The 23,319-nt window shown below is 46.4% G+C and overlaps 1 gene segment (V, D, J or C); it reads right to left on the bottom strand.

The window, feature by feature from the left end:
* Positions 1 to 23,319, bottom strand: part of LOC123944268 — a 426,074-nt gene that overhangs the window by 40,647 nt on the left and 362,108 nt on the right. Inside the window, 1 exon segment of the C gene segment in view lies at positions 16,273 to 16,329. Coding sequence covers positions 16,273 to 16,329 — 57 coding nt within the window.

Raw genomic sequence — 23,319 nt, 5'->3', positions numbered from 1 at the left:
GTTTTTACTCCCTATGGAGGAACTGATCATTAAACAAAAGCCTTGTCATCACACCTGCCATTTTATTTTACTCTGAATTTCCTCTCAGGTGTTTATAAAGCCATCTGGGATCGTCAATTCATCTCTGAATGGTTTTTATTCCCCATTACATTTGAATAGTAAAGCTATGTTTTTAGCAAAATCTGACATGTATGGGACTAGATGTGGACATTTGTCAAAAGGGGAAAATGTGTGGGTTTCAGATTGGATCTATTAGAATAAATACATATGCAGGCATGAGAGACAAAGAAGGTAGCTTATACATATTAGTGACATTTAAAATGAGATAGATTCTCATTTTTAATAGAATGAAAGACAAGTTTGGTGGGCAAAATCACAGTAAACACACAAATCATTGCTGAATGTAGTTTAAGAGAGACTGTGGCTGTAAATAACTCATGGCCCCAAGATCTCGTCGGAAGAAGGAGAGCTAAGCTACCACATTAAAGGCAATTTGGGGTGGTCTTGTTTTGCATTTATTTATCATTATTGCTCTATTCCCAACAATCATGAATGTTTCATGTGTTTGCAAAAGTCATTTTTCAAATGGTACATTTGTCTACATGTTAAATTAAATCTCCACTAACTTCCCAGGATTTATTTGTTTGGTCAAATATAAATAGAACATGGCCACTTACTGGGCTTCACCACCAGTTGGGTTCCCGTTCCAAAGAAGATTCTGGCATTATTATTGCCACAGTATTTCCTGCCTTTACTGAAACCCCTAGTAAAACTCCACCCAACATGGCACATTGGTGAGGGGGCAGTTGGACTCCCTATGCTTTCTTTTTTTTCCTGTGTCTCTGGAAATTGGTCTCAGGATTGGAAGAAAAAAAAAATGGTTCTTCTACATAAAGCAATACATTTTTATTTTAAAAGACCAAACTTAAGAGATTTTTCAGAACTTTTTGCATTTCTAGGCTTAAATCTGCCAAAGCTGAATCAAGCAATTTGTTAATTCTTGCTCTCACATGTGTGAGGTCAGCCTTAGACACACAGGTCTGAAGGCATGATGCAGTCTTACTCCATAGTGAAGGTTCCCAGCAACAGAGGCATCTGAAGTCACATCCAGACTCCCCCCAAACTTCCCGGTTCTGTGCCCTACTCACTGTCCAAGTTATTTCAAAGCTTTCTTACTGTGCAATAGTGTCTCTGTGGTAGCCAAAGAAAATATTTCACCAGCGAAGAGTGATAAAAGGCAAACAGTCCTATTGTTTCCCAAAGAAGTTCCACCATGGACCCATGATGTTTTAGACAGACAAGGGCAGGGAGTTATGACACACCATCTCCTACCCTTTTAGAAAGCCCAGTCCTGAAATAAATGGAAGAAGCGAACCTTTTTTGTTATAAGGAAAGGCACACCCTAGAGGCAAGGATAAGAGCACACGGGAGCCCCTTCATCACAACGCTGAGCCTTGGCTGGATGGTAATATACGTCAGGTATTAAAGAAAGGAGAGAAAGTGAGCCTCTAAGACAGCCGTCAACCATACCAGGACTTGGTTAAAAGTAGAGCTTGAGTGACAGAACTGTGAACTTGGAGAGAGAAGGAGACTTGATCTCATCTCCAACAGGACTGTGACTTGCTGATTCTTCAGATTTGAAGAGAAAGAATTCAAAACTGATGCTTTGACCTCTCAGCCTGGAAGCAGTGGGGGTCCAGAACAAACCCAAAGGACTTATTCGAGAGAAGATGAAAGGGGAGGCAAATGTGGGAAATACGGGGGAGGTCTTACAAGGGCTCCTGTTTGAAAACTGAACTAACCTACCCCAAGCCTCCTCCTTGGGTCAGTTCTGCCTGACTTCTCAGCAATTTCCCCAAACGTAGTTGTGGAGTCTCTTTTGGTAGAAAAAGAAGAAAGACGATGTGGCTGGTAGAAGAGCTGACACACAATTAAACACACAGGCTAGCAGAGGCTGTATCCACCCAGGTACAGGTATGACCAGAGCTGACATGTGGCCTGGAAATGGGGTCCACAGAACAGAGAGCCTGCAGCGTCCACATGGGACAAACACTGGCACCGAAGTTTTCCCTCCTGGGATTTATCTCCACATTCATACCATTTCCCTCTCTCTGCCGTATCATGGTAGGAAAGGGGTGACCGTGGGGTTACTAGGTCAGTCCTCAGCCCTCCTTTTCACAAGAGTGACTGTTACTTCCAGCTTGCCCGGGACACAGAACCCCACTACTCACGTACTTGGCTGTACGGAAAGCACAGTTCCGGTCCCAAAGATGAGCTTGTTTGTAGCACCCCCATAGTTCACACAGCCTTTCAGAGCCTTGCAAGAACCCGCAGGAAGGGGTAGCGTGCGATGGGGTGAGGATGAGCTTAGTCTCTCAGGCTCAGCACACCTTGGTCCCACCACGGCAAAGGCCGACTTGCCAGCCACCCCTTTGGCCTCCATATTCCCTTGACCTGCATTGATACTGTCTTTTAAGTTGGATCCTTGTAGGGCTTACACTAAGGCTCAGAGCCCAAGGTGTTGCACCAGCAAGTGACTAGAAGCTTGTAGGCATCTGCTTGCAACACAAGACAGCAGCCAGAGGCCAGGACTGGAGACGGCTGCAGGCACACTATTTTTCACCTGCTTGTCTTTGTGTGAGCTATTCTCTTTTCTGTCTTTGCCTGTGAGCTATTCTCTTTTCTTGGATTTGCTCTTCCAGTGGAATAAGGCTGTTTCTATCCTTGGGAAAGCATTCTAACGGTATCAGAGGGAATAAGATACTCCCTAACAACCCAGCTCTGCTCTCTTGGAGGGCTAGTTAAATATTATTCATTCTGGAAACAACTAGACCAAACAAGAGAGTTGGTGGCTGACATTGCCTCTCACTGGGAGTGAAAACCCCACTTGGGTTGAGTGCATTGTCTCCAGCAAGCCGGATTGTTCTTAAGAATACAATTTGCATGCTATGCTTCGTGTTTTATTCAACTCGTGTCTCCTCTCCCTTACAGGCGCATCTCTGAGACTTACCTGGTTTTATAATTAGCTTGGTCCCAGAGCCCCAGATCAACTGATAGTTGCTATCCACACAGACACAAAAACCTTAACAAAAACCTTCACTGTCCTTCTGGGGAGCCTATTAGAGATAAATCCCAGATAAAAAGTCCAGAGCAAAGCACATAAAACAATGTAGGAATATTGACTACTGAAGATTATTTGCTCATTTAATTATATTTGATTCCCTTGGCCATTACAGATTCCACACACAGATGATGAAATTGAATGACTAAACATCCAAAGTCAATCTAGTTCTCTCTGCATATAAGAGGAGCATAATTCATAAAGTTTTCAGATTGGCGAAGTTGAACTTGCTTCACCTTCCCTGATATTTTAAATAAAAATGCTAAAGAGAGAAACAGATCATTTGTTTGGAGTCATAATGCATCTGATTCTCTAGTGTCTTATTTTCACTGCTGATAAGATTCTGGTCAGAACTGTGGTATTCGCATATAGATTAAACTGATTTCGTTTATAGAGTGATCGACCTGTGAGACGAGGAATCCCGACACCAGGGGCCCAGGGAGGCAGAGGTGTGGACGGCCCTACCCTGTCCAGTGGCCTGCAATAATGTGAGGTTATGTACCAAAGCAAGTCAGCTGTTGACAGAAATCACCTTTTCTAAATCGCTGCTGAGTTTCCAGCACTTACTTGGAATCACTTGCAATCTGGTTCCAGCCCCAAAGAAGAGTCTGTTGTTGTTGGTAACACTGTGATACTGAGGTCTACAAAAACCCCCCGGGGCCCAGTAAGCACCGAATAACTAGCACCAAATAACGACCAACTGCAAACATTTGGAGATACATTAAAGATACCAACGCGGTGAAACTGTCTTCCATTTTCTTTCCGGTTAAATTTCATCCCCTGCGCATTCCTATGGCCTGTGCTTACTGTTTTCAATTCACAAAGATGACACCTCAAAATAATTCACCGTAAGGAAAGAGGGAATCTCAAGCTCTAATCGCAGTTCTGATTTTTTTGGTTTGGCTTAAATTATTTAACGTGTCTGTGCTTCGGCTTTTGTGTCCGTGAAATAAGTCTGATGATGTGTGACCCTGTTTATCTTACTAGAGAGCGTTGGGAAGATAGAAGGGCAGGTGGGAGTGCAGTGGGTTACACCAGAGAAACGCGTTTTGAATAATCTGGGGGAAATGAGCTTGTTGAAGCTACTACTAACACGAACCGGAGGGAATATGGCAACTGAAGTTTATTGTCAAAATCACTAACAAAAAGCTTTCTTAGTAAAAACTGAAGGAGAATCTATCTGACTCACATGTTTTTCCACAAGAAAGTTAGCAAACATGACCACTTAATCTGCCAGAAGACAGAGACATGGAAAAGGTCAACTGAATTCTGAGGCCTCACAGCCTGCCCGGGTGGGGGTAGGGAGATAAGAAAAAAATGCCCGTCCGTCTCCCCAAGGCAGTGAATGAGCATCGATTAGCTACCCTGACATGCTAATTTCCCTTTGCTGTCTGCGGGCAGTATTAAATGAAACCAGTCAAAATTATTTTTAAAGCTGAATTTGACTGTCTGAGTGGTCAATGGCAGTGTAGCTAGATCCAGAAACCATATGCTCAGTAACTCCCTGAGAAATGGGGGAACAGACCAAAACTCCTTGAAAGGATTCACAGACATACCAGTGCACAGAGATGAGAAAAAGACACTTACGTGGCGTGACAATCACTTGAGTGCCGGACCCAAAATGCAGCACATTCCCCTGGCCTGTCTGTCCACAGTGGTTGACTCTACCACAAAAAGCCTGCCACCTCTTCAGAGACACGTGTCCCAGATCCCCAGGAGGAAGCTACAGCTTCCAGACAGGAGAGGATTCAGACTCATATACCACGAAAACCATGGTGTTCCTTACTCCATGGAGACCTTCCTCCACAGGCACTTCCTCATCCAAGGCCCCTGGCCCCGGCCTTCCCGTAGACACTGGTAGCCCATGGCGGCAGCCTCCACCTCCGTGAGGACTCTGCTGGGGCCAGGCCTCAGAGAGGATTCCCTCAGGTACCTCAGCCACTTGAGGATCACTGAAAGAGCTAAGAAGCTCCTCAGGAATACCGCTGCCAGGCCCAAGAGGCAGGCGGCAGCATGTGGCGGGGTTGAGGCTGGGGTGGGCATGGCAGCCGGGAATCCAAGGAGAGAGAAAGGAGTTCGCGGTGGAAGGAACAGACCTGGAGTGATAGGGCGTGAAGAGACAAGTAAGAAGGAGTAGATACACACCAACAGCTGATGTCAAAATCTGTCATGCTCTGCTTTGTGGGAACACACAAGTTCTAGGGGAAAGACATGTTCCTGGCTCTGTCGGTTGCCCTGACCTATTTAGGGCTGTTCTTACCTCCTGTAACCATCTCTCACGTACAGCTGAGAAGGCCCCCACTACAGACGAAGCTCATCTCCCCTTCTTATTCCTGTATCACAGAGCAATCTGACCAAATGTTCTACACGAGGGGGCAGGAATAGCAGTCACAAAAAGATACTCAGAGTCTGCTTCTCTCTTTCTAATTAGGCTGTCAATCTGTTTAGCTAATAAGTCGTATGAAGTGTCTTAATCTCTTCCAAGGAAAGGAGTCATATAAATGCAAAATAGCAGCAGCAATAAGTCAAATGGCTTGCTGGGTATCTCTTCTTTGTGTGAATAGAAGGAAAACTTTCTGTGTGGCGAGGAGACAGACTGGGGAAAAAACACAATGGCATTTGTTTTTATTAGGCTGAGTCTATACAGCACAAAGTAAAACAGATCTGGCAATTATTTAGGTAATGTGACAGTCAATTCAGGCAATTCTGAGCACAGAGAAGGTGTCTCAAGGAAGTGCCTAAATATCTGGATCAGCTACAGACGTTAATCAAATTAACTGGACAATTGTGCTGTGTAGACGCAAACTAATAAATGTGCCTTGAAATGGTTCTTCTGAAAGGGTTACATTTTATCAATTGAACCTTAAAACTGGTCCTGTATTTATACCCCGACTTCTTCATTTTGGCACCGCAATTGACATTTCCCATTTTTTCTTACAAAACATGCCTTACAGTTAGAGCCAGGAAAGTAAGGGTGACCTTCTCCCTGGAGAGTCTTATCAGGTTAACACACGGAAGCTCATTTAGAAATTCATTAGGTGTCTGGAAGGCGAGAGCTGGTCATTCTAGATTAAGGGCTTTCTCTCAGGTGGTAAAGGACTTACGGGGAGTAACGGTGAGTCTTGTTCCAGTCCCAAAGACGAGCGTGTTTGTCCCAGAAATTGGCACAGTGTTTCTGCCCAGTACAAAAACACTGTACTCTGCTAAATTTCCTTCCTCTTCTTCCTCTATGAAGCTCACCTCCATAAAGCTATATGCATTGCAACTCCTACTTGATGACAGCCTTCTAAAAACCATCCTAATGGAAAATGCGGTCTTCCATGTTTCTTGACCAAAAAAAAAAAAATCCAAGTCCCAACAGTTTCTCTTCTGTTCTCCCCCATCCCCCCACCCAAAGAGCTTGCCTTTTCCAAGCTTGAAAGGCAGTTTTCTCCCTGAACAACAGCTCTTAGAGAATTCTAGTGGCCACATGGGTGGTTTCTACTCTAGTAAAGTCTTAAGAAAAATCACTTTTCGTTTTTCTTTTTTTATTTTAGAATTTTTTTTTTTAAGACTTTAATTGTTAGAGAAAGAGAGAGAGCAAGCGCGTGAGTACAGGCAGACAGAGTAGCAGGCAGAGGCAGAGGGAGAAGCTGGCTCCCTGTGGAGCAAGGAGCCTGATGTGGGACTCGATCCCAGAACGCTGGGATCATGACCTGAGCTGAAGGCAGCCGCTTAATGAACTGAGCCACCCAGGCGCCTCTCACTTTTCGTTCTTGTGACCCTCTCACATTGGATGTTTTTATTTCTCCAAAGTCAGCCAGACTTATATTCTCTCAGTTTTAGCCTAGAATTTCCAGACCCAGCTCACCCCAGTCTTGCCCCCCTTTCTGCCTCTAGATGAAACCGAATGGGTTAAGGAAGACTCTATTAGCCAGGCGTTACACACACCCTACTAAGTAGTACAAAAGGAGAATAGAAGCAAACAGTAAAAGTCCTCGGTTAGAAGCTGATAAGGCGGAGGAGAGTCTCCAAAACACACGAATGTAGTGGGCAACCGTGCCTCAGTTGGGAACATTCAGACCCACCTGGTTTTACTCGTAGAGTTGTCCCCTGCCCAAAGATGAGTTTTCCTGTGGTGCCAAAGCCACACTCTAATGCTGGCCTTTACAAAAACTTTAAAGGTTGTAATTTTCCCCCTTTCCTTCCCCTCAGTAACTTGATCTAGTAATAGTAACTGATATTTGTTGAAGACTTACTATGTTCCAGCCGCTAAGCAAAGACCTTTGTAGGTGTTAACTCTTTTAATTGCATAACAATTCAGCGAGTTAAGTAGTATTATTATCCCCATTTTACAGATGAGAAAACTGAGGCATAAAGAGATTAGGTAACCTGCCCCAGGTAACACACCCAGCAAATGACAGAATTCGGTTTGCCAAGGCAGTTTGATTCTAAAATTCATGTTCTTAAGCTCTATGCTATTACTCATTTTCTCTATTTGGGGTTCTCCTTTGAAGTGTGTATTTCAGTAACATTGACAAAATATTTAGCTCACTGACCCTACTAAATGTACCCCGTGCCTGTTCTCCTGAAAGGCTTATATTTCATAAACTGAACATTAAAACGGATTCAGTATTTATACCCAGTCTCTTCATTTTGGCACTGTAATTGACATCTCCCTTTTTTCCTTCCTTTTCTTTCTTTCTTTCTTTCTTTCTTTTTTTTTTTTTTTTGCAACACAGGTCTTACATTTAGAGCTGCAAAGGTAAGGTGACCTTCTCCCTGGAGAGTCTTACCAGGTTTACACACAAAAACTCATTTAGGAATTCATTAACACCTATATCAAAGATGCCTTTCCTGAAGCCTCTTGGCTCCACAAACTCCTCTCCTTCTCCCTGGGCTTTGCCAAGCCTAGAACTGTCCTGGGAGCTAGCCCCAGCCAAAGCCACAGCAAACACCATTGGGGACACAGCCTGGTCCCATGAAGCACAATTCCAAACACGGTAGGTGGTCTCTAAGATGCTCCCGAAGATTCTTGGAGAGAAGAACTTCTCGGGGGAGGCCAGAATTAGGATGAAACCAACTCCTCTCCTGTTACTTCAGCAAATCCACTATAAGCTTATAAGCCAAAAAGGACTAAGAGAGGCAGTAATTCTACGGCAAGTCTGAGTCATTCTGGATTGGCTGTGGTGGGGAGGTGCTCTCCAGGGTGGCCACGGGGATGGCCGAGTCCTGGGAGTTCCCAGCAGCACTTGATTTATCTTTGGCAGGTGGGACACAGTACTTACAATGGCCCATGTGACGATGGCACCGTGTGGACAGAGAAAGCTGGGCATACGGTGTGTGTTCCCATCCTCTCCAACTTCTAGTGCTCCCTAGTGGCACTATTTTGGGAATGGGCCATCCCGTTTGCTCCAGGAGGAATCAATCAAATACTCCAACTGCCTTCCTACCATGCCTTTCTGGGTCCCTCTATCTAGTTATTCTGATTGAAGGGTCAGCAAGGGCTCAGCTCGGGTAGGCGGGAGAAGAACGCTACCCGCGAGGACACATTTTAAACATTAGGGCCAAACAGGGAGACAGTTTCTGAGATATTTCAAACTGCACAGACAGGTTTGAGAGAGTTAATTTGAAGACTCACTTGGATTTACTGCCAGACTTGTTCCCAATCCCCAAATCAGCTTACGGTTGTTGCCAATATTACACAGTCATAGGAAGCTTTATAGAAACCGACCAGGCCAATGTGTATCAGGAAATCCCCTTCAATCCCCAAATCCAGCCAGTGTGCTCCTCCAGCTGGGACCCTGGCCAAAGAGGCAGCGGAGGATAATGTTTATTATTGTGGTCAATTCATAGCATGGCTGGATGGAAGGGCTCCTCTCAGATTAAATAGTTCGTCTCTCCACCTTCAGCCCGAGCTGCCCCCTGACCAGCAAGGAGGGGTGCAATCCCGGCAAAGCCACTGGAGAAGGTTTCTCCCACTCCAGTGCTCACCCATCCCTGCATTCAACACAGTTGGAACTTTCTGACCCAAGGGTTAAGACAGAAAAGACAAGGAATCTGTTACTCTCCAGCCCATTTGTTCCTATGCCAGGCGACCACACACGTGCCCATGTTCACATGTGCCTACGGCATATGTATACATTGTATCATCTCAGAATTACTCAGAATTAACATAAAAATAAAACTGGGTGGAGAAAACAGCCCCCAAATGAAGCTCGGCGCTACAGCTTCTTTTAGAAATTAGAGCGTTCATTATGGATTCAGCAGAGATACTCACGGGGTTTGACCATTAACCTTGTTCCCCCTCCAAATGTGAGCGTGCTGCCTGCATTATTATTCACACAGTGATCTTCAGTTCAGCAAAAACCTCCTAGAAACTGTACTAAGTTTTCCCTAAAGATCTTCTGGAAGGAGTGATACCAAGAGCACAGAGAATATTAAGTAATTGTCACAGTAATAACCTGGCACAGAATCCTAGCACCAGCTTGGATTTCAGGACTGCTTCCACATTGGATAAATGAAGGATATTCTTTCTAAATAGTCTTAAGAGGGAGTTTTCCTGCCCAAGTCCGGAATGCTGACTGCCAGAATCCTAGCAGATCCTCTGGTGTTTTAGATAATAATTCTCCAGGTTCTGAGGATCATATTCCTCATTTGGACAAAGTAGGAGCGGTTCGTGTCCATGGCACAAAGCCCAAGCAGTCAGAGATACTGTCATCAACGTGGGAGAGACTGAGGGCAGCTGCCAGAGCACCCCTGGCAGGAGGGGTTAGGATGCTGGTCCATCCCTCAGGGTGCTGGAATCAGACACCTCTGACCGAGGTCCAGCTTGTGGAACATCAAAGGAGATTCCCACCTTTTCTCATTCCAAAGAACTAAAGACAGTCGCAGGCACTGGCCAGCCCTGAATTCCCCACTCCAACTCCAGACCTTTTCACTCCCTGCTTAGAGGGTCACTGGGAAAAGGACATTTTCCTTCTTTGTCTTGGGGTAAACTTTTCTCTTCTTTCTGTCCCTTTCCCCAGGTAACACTAGCATGAAATCTCTCTCTTATTAGTAGCTTCTCTTACTCTGTCTAGGTGATCCTTTGGGACCTCTCTTAATTTTGAAGGTAACCTGAAGGAAAATCTGAGAAGGAAGCTCCATGGGCACCACTGCTGAGGGAACAGCATGGTTGCCTCCCTTTTCCTCCCCTCAGGCTGCCTGGAGGACCAGGGGCTTAACAAGCAACAATCAGGAACAGGCCATTGTGATGGGAAAGAAGCAACACGCAGGTAATATGGCAGTCCATAAATTTCCTACTTGGATTTAGTCAATCTTGTTACTCCTCCTGAGAAGATCTTCCTGTGGACACATCCCTTCCTCCCACATCCAGTACAAAAGGATCCCCTTTCTTCCTACTTTGCTATTTGCCTGCTGGATCTCTTACCCAAGCCTCTTTAATTTGTAAAAAGGGATATACTTTCTCAAGCTCTTCCTATGAAATTAAGTCTGGTGTCACCTCTGTTGGGTGTCCTGGCTAAGACATTGTGAAACTCAATTTGTTTCATGTGTGCAAATCTGCTTATAGTGGTGGGTCCATGATGACTGATTTATGGACACAAAGGATAGGTGTGGGCTTGTGTAAACATTCAGGGGAAGTAGGTGTCCCATTCGCCTAGAGCAGAGCATTTGTGGAAGGGAACAGCTGAGAATAAATTTAGAGAATGGAAATGGCCCAGGTTTTAGAGAGTCTTAAGTGACAGGCTAAAAACTGGACATGACGGTTTCTCAGAATATGAATCCTCACATGAAATGTTGAGTTGGACAAGGGGAAAGGCCAAAAGAAAGGTAAGAAAAGTGAGAAGTGTGGAATGAGAATACAGTTTTTAAAAGAAAAGAATAAGAAACAAAGAATTCCTATTGTATTTAGAGGGCTCTCTCAAGCTCTTTAGCTAATAAATATTTTTCTAATGATTAATACAATTCTGAGGAAAATGGTGGTAAGTCCATCATAGTGAGCCTCTGAACTCTCCTTTACCTGCTCCTGTCTGGGTTAGAGAGACCCAGAATTTCCACTTCGGGTAGCAATAATGACTGCTTCTATAGTTTATAATGACTATTTCCCTCATTTTACCTTTTCTTGACCCTCTAACACCAACACCTTTAAAAATAAAGTCTTGTCTGTAATACTCACTTGGTAAAACCTTCAGGCTAGTGCCTTTGCCAAAGATATATTGGTAGCCTCCTGAGTTAGTCACAGTGTTATGTGGCTCTACATAAACCCATATAAGGTTACCGTTTCTTGGAATAGCTTTGCTGTCAATAAGTAGGACATCGTATGCTCTTCTCCATTGGAAGGTACTGCCCTCATGTTTTTCTAAAAGGGATTTACTTGAGATAATATCTCCATTTATACAGAAAATCTTCACTGCTTTGATGAAGTCTGAGTTGCAAAACTTCCTCAATTTTATGTTATGTTTATCTTAAGTGTATTTATTAAGAGGCCGTTCGAACAAACATGTCAGGATTTAAACATCTAAATGATTGTTGACCCCTTTGAAGTAGTCCCTTTAGGGCTCTCAACGAGAATCAGTTCAAGAGCCACACGTACCCAGCGATGACAAGATTTTACGTTCATACCTCATTTTGGAACCAAAATAGTGCCAGTAACGGGTCTGAGTCCCTCCTTTCTTTAGAAATCATAGCTCTGAGAGGCTTTTGATTATTCACAGAAATGAAATCCACTTTCAAAAGATAAAGCCATCATGGATGCTACAAAAAGAATATGCCCCCCCCCCCCCCCCCGCCAAAAAAAAGGTTGTGCCTTAACCTTTAAGGGCAGATTCAAAAGCGGAAGGGAGCCACCAGCCTGCGTGCCACTTTCAGCTGAGTGGCTTGCCTGGTCCACTCGTTTAAATCTATCAACTCTCTTTGTTAACGAATCAGCCCCGTCACCTCGGTGTCACACCTGGTTCAGGCACAGAGGGTTGTTGATGAGAAATACTACGAAATGCAAAGTGGCAGGCGTTGTGGCAAATAACTCTAACAGGAAAGAGAAAAATAACAACAAAAAACAAAACCACACACCACTGAACTCTGCAAGCGTGGGGACAGCCTGTACCTCTTTGATACGGCTTTCTATAATCCATCTTTATTATTCCCTCCCTGACAGCTGCATGACGGGCTTGAACACAGAGAACCCCGCGGAGCTGGGGAGATTTCTAAGGTCCTGGGGTTCTCTGCTCCTCCTACGCGGTCTCAGCCAGCCTTTGTCCTTGGGGCGAACAGGGGCTGTCCTGTCTCCAGAGGAAGTTTTCCTCTGCTCTTCTCCCAGAAGAGGAAAGCTACGAGCGGTTGTAACTGTGCTGCCCAGCCCTCACCCGAGTCCTCAGTCCACTTGCCAGATTTTTCAGTTCTACCTACCCCCAGGGGACATGGGCATCAACTCAACTGGGTCCCCAGCACTTATCTGTTAAGGACACACTTCCTTGGCTCCACACTCCCGCTTGGGTCGCCTCCCTTTCCTTTGGCTTGTTTCTGTCTCTATCACAAAGCTTTTCTTCCTCTTATCTCTGCCTCTTTCCCAAAGCCTCAACGTGCTCTGTGGACCTTCGAGAAACACCGCCTGCAGTATTAGTACAATTTATCAAACTGCCCATAGACCTGATAACCAAATCCAGCCTCTGGGGAAATGTGTCTTCATATCTGGCTCACACATCCGACATAGTTAACAACCGCACGCCAAACGAAGCAATTACATTCAGCTGGGTTTCAACAGGTCCCGTTGGATTCCTTTCCAGAAAGGACAATTAGTTAACCACTAGAACTCACCAGGTGTGACCAGCAGTGAGGTGCCCTTGCCGAAGTAGAGGTTATACCCGCTGCCGAGATCCACAGTGCGTTTTCCCTAAACAAAAAGCCCTTCGCAGTAACCACTCTGCTGTCCCCCTCATGTGGCTCTCCATTGACTCTAATGTCTGAAAACCAAACACACAGTCGTCACACTGACTGTGGCTCGTCCATGAGATGGCTGCGGAGAAGGCTGCCCACTCACCACGGTGAGGAGGGCAGTCACTCCCGAGAACTGCCCTCCTGGGGCCAAGAACATTGTTTCATGTCACGATGTCCAGAGTTTTCCCAGCAGAGGGAAGTGCCTGTCTGGACTGAGCACAGTGGGCAGCACGGACCAGGAGCAGCTCTGGGGGCTCATGGGTGAAGGGTGGGAAGACACCAGAGAAAGGGGTTGGTGAATTTTGCTTCCTTCACTCTGGGTGGTATTCGAGTTGCACTCACTGATTTAGTTTCTGAAACCCCCACTGCCCAGCACTTACTTGGTTTAACAGAGAGCTGAGTGCCTTTTCCAAAGATGAGCCTTCCTTGGCCGCCTCCATAATTCACACAGTCATATGGGGCCTTACAATAACCAGTGGGAGGGAGGGACTGAGAGGCACCCTGGGCAAGGGAAGCCACTTTCCCCTTTGGTGGGAGCCTCACCACTCCACAGCCTCAGCTCCCAGCTCCTTGGCAGGGTTAGGACATTCCTCTAAAAGTAACAGACGGCTGTGCAGAGAGATCTGAGCTGGATCTTAAACCACCCGTTTTGCTCCCAGAACACTGGTATCCTGCTCATGCCTGAGACACATGGAACAATCACAAGCTCAGGTAGAGACATGCCAGCTAGCATAGATGGCCAACACGGGGTGGGTGGGGGGAGGAGTGATTATTTTAGGGACCAGGAGCACCATGCCACTCTCAGACCAATTGTTCTAATAAAGAATATTAATGAAAACAACAACAAAACCAACAAAACCCAAAAGACACATTAAGAGAGCTGTTTGTACTCCTTTTGGATTGGAGGGGTTCTTATTGAGGAAAACCTGATTTCTGGGTTGTTAGGTCTTTTTATTTGTCTTATCACAGAATATGGATGTTGCCTACTATCCCTAGCATTTCTTTATATCCGGAGCCAATGAACCCCCGTGAAAACCTCTACTTCTTCACGCCCCGTCCTGAGGATTGCCTATGTCCATTGACTGGCAGACTTCCCATCAGCTCAGGCCCACAGAAACGAGGCACCTGGACCCAGGGGGCAGTGTTAGTGCCTTAATCCCATTAAAACTGCACCGAAGACAGCCACCACTCTCCCCAGTTTTTGAGATCGACCAGCTCCCCTCACTCACTTGGCTTTACTCTGAGTCTGGTCCCTGCTCCAAAGCGAAGGTCGTTGTAATTATTGACACAGCCACACGCCCTTTAACAAAAACCTCCTGGGGCAGCCCTGCAACCAGGCTCCCAGCGTTGCAGGCACAATGGGGAGAGGTACCGACCAATACCACGCAACAGGACAGTCCTATTCTCCTGAGAGGAACCCAGCCACGCTGTCATGCTTCTTGCCTGTAAAAGTGGGCACGTCTCAGCTCACTGAGCACAGCTCATCGAGACCCCAAATTGGCACCCTGAGACATCTAATCAGCTTTCAAACAAGGTCCTGAGCTGCGTATAAACCCATGCCACAAACAAATCATGCCCAAACACACTGTTTATCTTCAGGGACCACTAGGTATGAGGTACTGCCCGGTGGAACGCTCCAGAACTTCTATAATTTGCATCTTAATTATGGGTTCAAAATACTCAGGCTACTCATCTATATAATTTCATGTGAATTATCACGCAATCATCTCATAATCGGCAAATAATGACACACAGCAGAGCTTGCAGGGAGAGGGTGGGCATTTGACTACGTGTTCGGAGGGTCACGGTTTTGCTTTTAGTGCACCGAGAGCCCAACCAAACGACTCCTCCCAGGAGTGGAGGGTGTAGGATGTTCAGCAGGTTTCCTTAGAGTCTCTCCAAAGCAGTCATTAGCAGGTCATCTAACCCACTTCCTCTCATTTATAACGTATCACCCCTGAGAAGTTATCAGAACAAGCAGGACTCTCTATTCTCCATTTGAGAGTCCCTTTCATTCAGCTGCCTGGAGTGACAAAGTCCTGATGATGAATTAATTCCCAAACCCACTGTTCCAAAGGAAACACACCGAGTGTGAAGACTGAAGAAGCTTGGAGCAGGGAGAAGTCTGTTTTCACAGGTGGAAGGAAAGATTCAGTAATGGAAATAAAAAGAATACAGGTTCTGACTGAATGCAGGTATCCCCAGAGAGATCAGCTCCGCTGGAAGGAAGGACTACGTCCTGCCAGGACAGCCCCTCTCTACTACCCCTTGTTTTAAAGAACACACAGTTTGGCTACCTCAGGGCTCCCATCACCTACCCAGGGTGACCTGAAGCCTCGTTCCGGTTCCAAAGGTGAATTTCCCAGCACCATCAGTGGTCACACTGAGAGATGCTCATAACAAAAGCCTGCTGCTGGAGTTTCCATCTGGTCTCCGCCCTCCCTGGCTTACACAGAGCTCTCTCCATGACCTCCTCCCAGATGCGCAGCCAGGTGGGCCCTCAGGGACCCATTCCACTTTTCAGACATCACGGTTGTGGTCGCTAGGAGGGCCGCAGAGATCTGGTCAGACACCTGCTTGGCTAACCCTCCCTGCTCGTGGCTCTCTTTGGCCTCAACTGATCATGGGGTGCTGGCAAGTTGATTCAAGCCAAAAAGTCGTCAAGTTAAACTCTGCAGACTCTGGGATTTAAACGCTTTGTCCTTTTCCTCTCTGGGTTTTATGTTAATGGATCCCTCTTGTCAGACTTGATGAGTGATGGGGCTCAGAAATCAAATGATGAATCACTGTTCTAATATAAGGTCGTGAAGTCAGGCAGAGAAGAGGGCATGATGGCAGAAAAAGAGAAGCAATCAAACCTCTGCATGCACAGCCATTTCCACAATTCCTATGGAAATCATTTGCACGGCAAAGGTGCTGCTAAGAAAGCAGCCCGCGGATGTTCTGCCCCAGTCCTAAGTGGTACCCTTTGTCAGCTGGAGCCCAGAATTTCCAATGGCCTCTTAATCAAACACAATCACAAAAGCACCCAGGAGTCCTCCGAAGCACAGGCTGTATCATCAGGGGATGATCACAGGCTGTATCACTCCCTCACCTACACAGCTCAACCCTCCCTCCCCGCTGTGTGTTGGATGGTGCCACCGAAGGCCGTGGTACCAGAGACTCATCAGCAGGGGTTGGAAATGTCCCTGTGGGGACTCTATTTAGATCCCCGCATCCCAGGAAGAGGCACTTACAGGGTTGGACGACGAGTTGGGTGCCTTTCCCAAAGGTGAGTCTGTCAGCACTCCCTCCTATATTGGCACCCTGAGTCAACCCTTTACAGAAACCTCTCGGCCAGAGACCCATGCCCTGAAGCTCTCAGAACCTCCACAGCAGCTCTGAAGCCCACGAACACCGAGGAGAGCTTGTAGGCCTGGCTGGTGCTGTTGGTCATTTCTTCCCCTCCCTCGCTGCTCTCATAAAAGCTCAAAAGACACATGTCCACGGGAAGGGGCCCAAGGATGAGGACTGTGAGTGCCATCACGCAGCTACCGACTGTGTCATGAGAATGGTCTTGGCCACAGATCTTTCCTGTCAAGGAGGAGAGGATGGTTACGCTGGAGACCCTTCCTCACAGACATTTAAAGGGACATGGAAGGACGTCATAGTTTGTCTATCTGGAATCTAAAACAGGACAACTCAAAGGTTAGGCTAGAATAAGACATAAATACCTCACATCCCCTCAGACTTACTGGGCCTGACTGTTAAATGAGTCCCGGTCCCAAAAGTCAGCTTGTCCCTGCTGCCAGTCTTCTCACTGTTGTCAGCAGCTTTACAGAAACAGGGCAGACACCTCTCGTGAGTGTCGCTTCGCCAGCCCATCTGCCTGGCTTTCCCCTGACAGGACCCAGAAATGCCCTCCGAGCTCTCACACTGCCCTCAGTCACAGGCTTGGGAGAAGTCACTAAGCTGGAGACTACACACTAAGGTTTCCATTTTGGAGTCCAGACACCAAACAGCAGGCAGCGTGGTCCATAGAGACACAAACATTTAAAAAAAAAATTTTTTTTTAAATTCTACTTTAAAGCTGTTAACTGGTGTGATTGACCTTCTCAGAGGCAACGCTTGGTGATTCTTAAGCGAATTGCACTCGAGAGGTGCTTATGGTGCTCCTGAAATCTCACTTTGTCTTTCTTTAGAATCGAATATTTCTAAGCCAGAAAGTTGACTGGATATGGGACGAAACTCTTGTTGGGTTGGGGTGGGGGGCAGAATGTGTTTTATACTCACAAGGCTTGACTCTCAAAATGGTTCCTGAGCCAAAGATGGCCTGTTTCCCACAGCATGAACCTCTTCTACAAAAACCACATGGGCGTGGGTGCACGTGGGGTGGGGTAGGGGCCAGTGGCTTGGCCCTGGAAACAGAGGACTGTTCCATTTTTCTTTTAGGAACTGCTGGTATTTGGCCAAGAAGCCAAGGACGTTGGAATAACTGCAGAAACTTTTAAATGTGGAAAGGTTGATTGTGTATGGAATTTGGCTCGTGTTTGCTCTCTGCTCCTCGGCCTAGATAAATGTTGCAACTCTTCACTGGAAGGAACACTCCGAAGGGTTAGTGTATCTTTTCTTCCAGGGCCTTTCTAGCCCTCTAGCCAGAATTTTCTTTCATCTCATTAATCCTAATCATACTCCCCTGTTCCAAACCATTCTACTCTGCTGTGATGTCCTCTAATTTCAAAACCCATAGCAACTACCAACCACTAACAATTTCTGGAAGCACTGCTTGGAAACAAACTCATCAGAGCTGGCTTCCGCACCCAGTTCTCAACTATTGGGGCTTTGAGTTAGTTTAGGGCCATTCTGACTGTCCCCTCCTGGATACAGCATTCTCACACTGAGTTGCTCTCAGTGGAGCAGCAGATGGGGGCATTTTCCCCAGTGTATTATGTTTTGACCTGGGGGATTCCCTAAAAGCTTCTGGCTACTATGGCATCTGTGGCTGGGAGTCGACTGACCATCACTGGGTCCCCAGATTCCACTGCTCAGGCCTCACTTTGTAACTTGGGGACACTCTCTGAGCTCCCTGTCCCTGGATACAGAATGAGGAGAGTACCGCTTTTCTATCTTATCTGGACAGGAGAGGAGAAAAAGCTTGGATGTCTAAAGGTGCTCCAACTTGCCTAGCTGGTAGGCGTTTTATCCCATACCTTGCATTGGAAGGGCCTGAAATAGCCAAATCCTCAATTTCGTGCCTTTAAGGTCTGATGCAGCAAAAGGGGGTGGGGAGTGGGGAGAGAGGGAGAGGGAGATTCCTCTAGGTAACTGAGTAGTTAAGACAGTTGGAAAATGCAGACTTGGAAAGGCTCTATACATTCGGTTTTTGCTTTATGCGGCATGCTTTTCTTTCCATTTTGTGAAACTGTCTTTGGTTACAAAGTGAACCTATTCGAATTTTCCACAGCTTTTAATTTCAGGTGCAAGAAATGTAGGTGCCCTATGTTTTCCCCATTACTCTGTGTATGTATATCTAGTATCCCTCTCTTTGTCCCATCTATCTGGACATAGTTGTTTTTAACAGTCAATTCTGTGCCGTGCCCAAACTGTAATTTACTAAATGCAGATGTGCTGCTGTACTGATAAACTACCTGAAAACAAAACAAAACAAATCAAAAAAACCCCAAACCCTTCAGTTTTCCAAGTTTAAACTTTCCCCTTGGCATCAGTGCTTACTTAGTGTTGCCATTGAGTAAGCCTGCCCCACCTAGAGCATCAGCTCTTAGCACCTTTCCAAATACCTTTGCCATCTGCAAAAAGAGCCACGCGCTGGACTAATTTTCTAAAATTATACTGCTTGGCATTCTGTCTGCCTGCCTCTCTGTGTCTCCTGGCTGCTTGTCTCTTTGACAGCCTATATTTCTACCGTTTCTCCCAAACATAATGCAGTACTCAAAGTGAAAATTATCATGCGAGATAAAAGGGAAGATGAAGTCATCCTGTCTGAATTCCCTTCACATGTCACATTAGCGCACGATGGCAGCAGCAAAAACAGAATTGTGAATCATATTTTCTAGTTTTGAATTAAAGAGTCAAGACTGAAGTTCCCCCAGAAAGCTCAGATATTTGGTTGACACCCATCTCTACCCCACTTATGAGAAAAAACAGATAGAAATTCTCGTGTCTGAGCCTGCATGGTCTAGTATGTACCCTGCCACCCCAGTCTTATGCAGGAGACCTGGAAATTAAGGTATAACTGATTTCCTGACCAAGGACAATGTACTTACTGGGTTTAACAGTGACTTTAGTTCCTGTCCCGAAGATTAAGTTGTTGCTTCCATAGTTGGATACACAGTGTGCTAAGTCATTACAAAAACCACTGCTCCAAACACTTTACAGTGTACTGTAAACCTCCCCCCCAGTCCTTATGCCCCCCCCCCCCCCCCCCCCGCCCCATGCAATGCTTCTATGGCTCAAAGCCACCAGGGACTCTTTCATGCCTTTCCTGCTGGAGCAACTGAGAGAAACTGAGATAAAAGGCTGTAATTAGGAAAGGCTTGACATGTGAGGTCTGGCTTGATTTTTCTGCCAACTTTTCCTTTGGAGAGAACAGAAACCCTCTTTCTCTCTGTGGGTGCTGTCAGTGATCCCTCGGGTCCAAACCCAACGATGAGTCTGGATGCCCCTGCTGTCTTGTTCATCTTTTACTCCATCCCATATTTCAGTTTTCTCCCAAATCGTCTCATTTTCCTTCTCTAGCCTTCTGACCCATTTCCTCTCAGTTGACAGCTGTCCCCCCCCCCCCACCCTCCGACTCTGTTTGCAGTTCCTGTGGCCTGTGCCACAGAGGTCCAAACGTCTCTGGTCAGTGCAGAAGTGAAGGGTGAGCGAGGGGACAGCCCGCTCCTCCTCCCCACCCTCCCAGGGATTTCAGGCTGGGGAAATCAAGACCTGTCAAGCCATAAATCGTTCTTGGGGTGGAGGGGAGGGGCTCTTAGCTGTGTTCCAGAGAAAGTTATCCCCAGCAGCAGAGAAAGAGAGGAGCAGACTTTTGACAACTCTTACTGGCGTTTTGAGGCCTTGCTCAACACAATGGTGATGGAAAATTTTCTTTGACTTACTTGAAACGACCGTCAAACTTGTCCCTCTCCCAAAATAGAGCTTCTGGTTACCGGTGTTCCACTGTGATAGGAAGCGCAACAAAAACCGGGCAGATGAGAGAGCTGGCGCTCACACCTGGGGCCCCGCCTGGCTGGCTGGCCGATCAGCTCTCTCCCTCAGCGGTGTGGGAGCAATAGCGTTCCTGGAAAAGGAGCTTCAGGGCTTCGAGCAGCTGTGACCATGTACTGCTGGAGGGACTGAGCCCTCCTGAGAGGGGATTAGAGGAAAGGCTAATGTGCGTATTGTGATGCTCGTTGCCTAATTAAAGGTGTAGGCCATTTGTTTTATGCCTGGGCATTTAAAAAATTCTTTTTCTTTAAAGATTTAATTTCTCTCCCGATGATCATATGATTTTGAAGTGAATTTTAATTAGGTCTCTTGATTACATCTTTTGAGTCTGGGAAGGATTTTATTTCTTGGTGAGATTTCGGGAACAATCCATTGTCTCTAGATTAGCTAGCCGGAGGCTCTGATCACCTAGCTCCTTTCCAACCCTGCTTGTTTCCCTGTGTACCCCAGTTATGCACAGTCCATTGTCCATCCCTCCACCCCACCTTGTCCCCCATGTACAGTGAGGCTGTGTGGGGAGGACACAGCTTGGTGACATGTTTTTCAAATGACCATTTGCAAGCCCCAAGCTCTGTATGCTAACTTTTAAGGACTAAAGCTACATCTGCCACTCTTTGACCTTCTTTGGTCTGACTAGAGTTAATATACCTCGATTCTCTGTGTGTGGCACTCAGCCACCATGCCACCTGCATAGCGCTTTGAGGCACGTGATGACTAGCCCCACCAAACTCCACAGGCAAAATCCCAAGGAGACTTACTTGGAATGACTGATAAGCTTGTCCCCTGCCCAAATGTCAGCTTGTTGTTAAAGCTTGTCACACAGCCACCCAACCCTTTGCAATAACTGGCAGGTGACTTACAGATCTCAGACCCCGATCTCGCTTTGCCACTTCAAAAGGCATCTTAGGTACCTATGGGATGTGTGAGTGTGTGGCCGCAGTTAGGCCATATTCTGTAGGGTACAGTAGGAAACTTGCTACCAATGTGTGCTTCTCCACCTCGGATTCCAATTTCTGACACACTGCTGGTCTGAAAAAGCATCAGTGAGCTCTGGTCTCTTCCTCCCTTCTCTGTTACTGCCCCCCTCCACGAACCACCCCAATCTGCATCTCATTTCCATCTCCAAGCTCTAGCCTGGTGACACCAGGTCCTCAGGCACCATCGATCTGCCTTCTCTGAGACAGCATACGTTCCCCAGTGTTCCGTGATTAGAAGACTGGAAATGCCAGGCTCTCAGAGGCTGAGATGTGAGCTCCTTGCTCCTTATCTCTGGTCAATATGTTGTCCTCATTTGTCTGGCTAATGAAGAGCTGACCTTTCTAAGTGAATGCGTTTTGCTGAGATGACAAGGTCCCGGAGGCTCACAACCAAAACAGAGCTCTGAAGGCAATTTGGGCCTTTCGGACCCTGTTGGCATATTTCAGTCAAAAGCATCCCTAGCGTAAATGTCAACCTCTCGGCTTTGGCTCCCGTATGCCTGGACTTGGAGAAACTCAACAAACCCTGGGCAGTTGGTCCAACAGACTCCCTATTCACTCGAACTAGGCTTCCTTGGAGGCATCTTGCTCATTCAGGATGATCATACCAACCCGACCCTGGGCCTTAGAGTAGCACTGGCGCATTCTAGTTCCACACCCACCTGGCATGAACGGATGCCGCCACTCAGTGGATCAGATAGCCTCGGGGCTCTCAGATCATCTTCCCTGCACATGCAAAGCAGGGGCTCTCTGCCTCCTAGTCTACATTTGCACAGAAAAACACGGCCTCTGCTCTCATCCCTTTGGCATGGGGGACCCTGCCCTGGATGGAGAGCCTGGGAAAGCAGAGCGCCTCGAAGTACCAGTGGGAGTGCTGACATCCTGCTCTTGGACCCACCTCCCCATCCTAGTCTTATCAGGCCACTGTGAAAGATATATTCCTACCTGGTTGCCTCTTCCCCCTTCCTGTCTTTCATGCCTTCCATTTCTCATTTCTGAGCACCCACAGGGCTCCAGACTCTCTTCACTCCATTTCTATTTGACTCCATTAGAATCCTTGCAAGACCCAAAAGGCCTAAAGTGCAAAAATGCATGGGGGACATGGAGTGTGGGTCTTTCCAGCTTGCCTGGCTTCGCGGTTAGTCTCATCTCCCTCCTAAGTATTGGTTTCTCAGAGCTGTCACGCTTCTCCCTGCAGCAAGGAATTTTACAGCAACTGACAGAAGGAAATTTATGAATCTCAAAAAAAAAAAAAAAACCAAAAAACCAAACAAACCCAAAACCAAAAAAACCTCCAACAACAAAAAACCCCAACGAGTTAGAGATTTTCCTCTCTTCCCAGCGGGGTGCAGCAGCAAACACACCGAAACCAAATCTTTCTATCTGCTCTAATTATCAGCAAGGATACAAGTCACCATGAGGAAAAAGGTATTAAGCCTTGTATCTGAAACTCTTTGGAATTAATTGTAATCCTTTGCCTGGTGGTTTCAGCGATAGGAATGGACACAGTGGCTGTGCAATTCTTTCCATTCTGTGTATTTCTCTCTCTCTTTTTTTGTAGTTTTGCATCTACAGTAGCAGTGGGAGACATTCAAAGAACATAGAGGGATTTGAAATAAGACCTCAGATTCCCATTCAGTTTTCATTTTTTCCCTCTCCGCTTTCATTTAAAACCCATTCTAAATTGAATGCCACATACCTATTCAAACTCTGCTCTCAATTATCCCTCTCCACTGCGGAAGATGCCCGTGGGAATGGCTTCAGCTGCACTAAGAAGAATTTAAGCTTGATACAAGGAAGAACTTCCTGACAGAAAACGATACTGAATATTAGAATGAGTTACTCAGGGGTGTTGACTGGAAAGCGTGAACCCCCCCCCCCCCCCCGTCCCTAAAGTTGGGCACCATCTCCACAGAAGGCTCTGAAAGCAGTGAAGATTCTTTTCTACCTTTTCTGGCTCAAGGTCAACTTCACTCAACAGCAGGGATCAGATAGACCTGATAGCTCAGGGTCCAAAAGGGAATCTGTTAATACTGAGATTAAAGAAGGGACAGGACCTTGGAGGCCTCTAGCTGACTTCAAGCAAGTTCTGGTGCCCAT

This window comes from Meles meles, chromosome 6 (genome assembly GCF_922984935.1).
Source record: "Meles meles chromosome 6, mMelMel3.1 paternal haplotype, whole genome shotgun sequence".
NCBI classification, from domain to species: domain Eukaryota; kingdom Metazoa; phylum Chordata; class Mammalia; order Carnivora; family Mustelidae; genus Meles; species Meles meles.
This window is presented reverse-complemented; position numbering and strand designations above follow the sequence as displayed.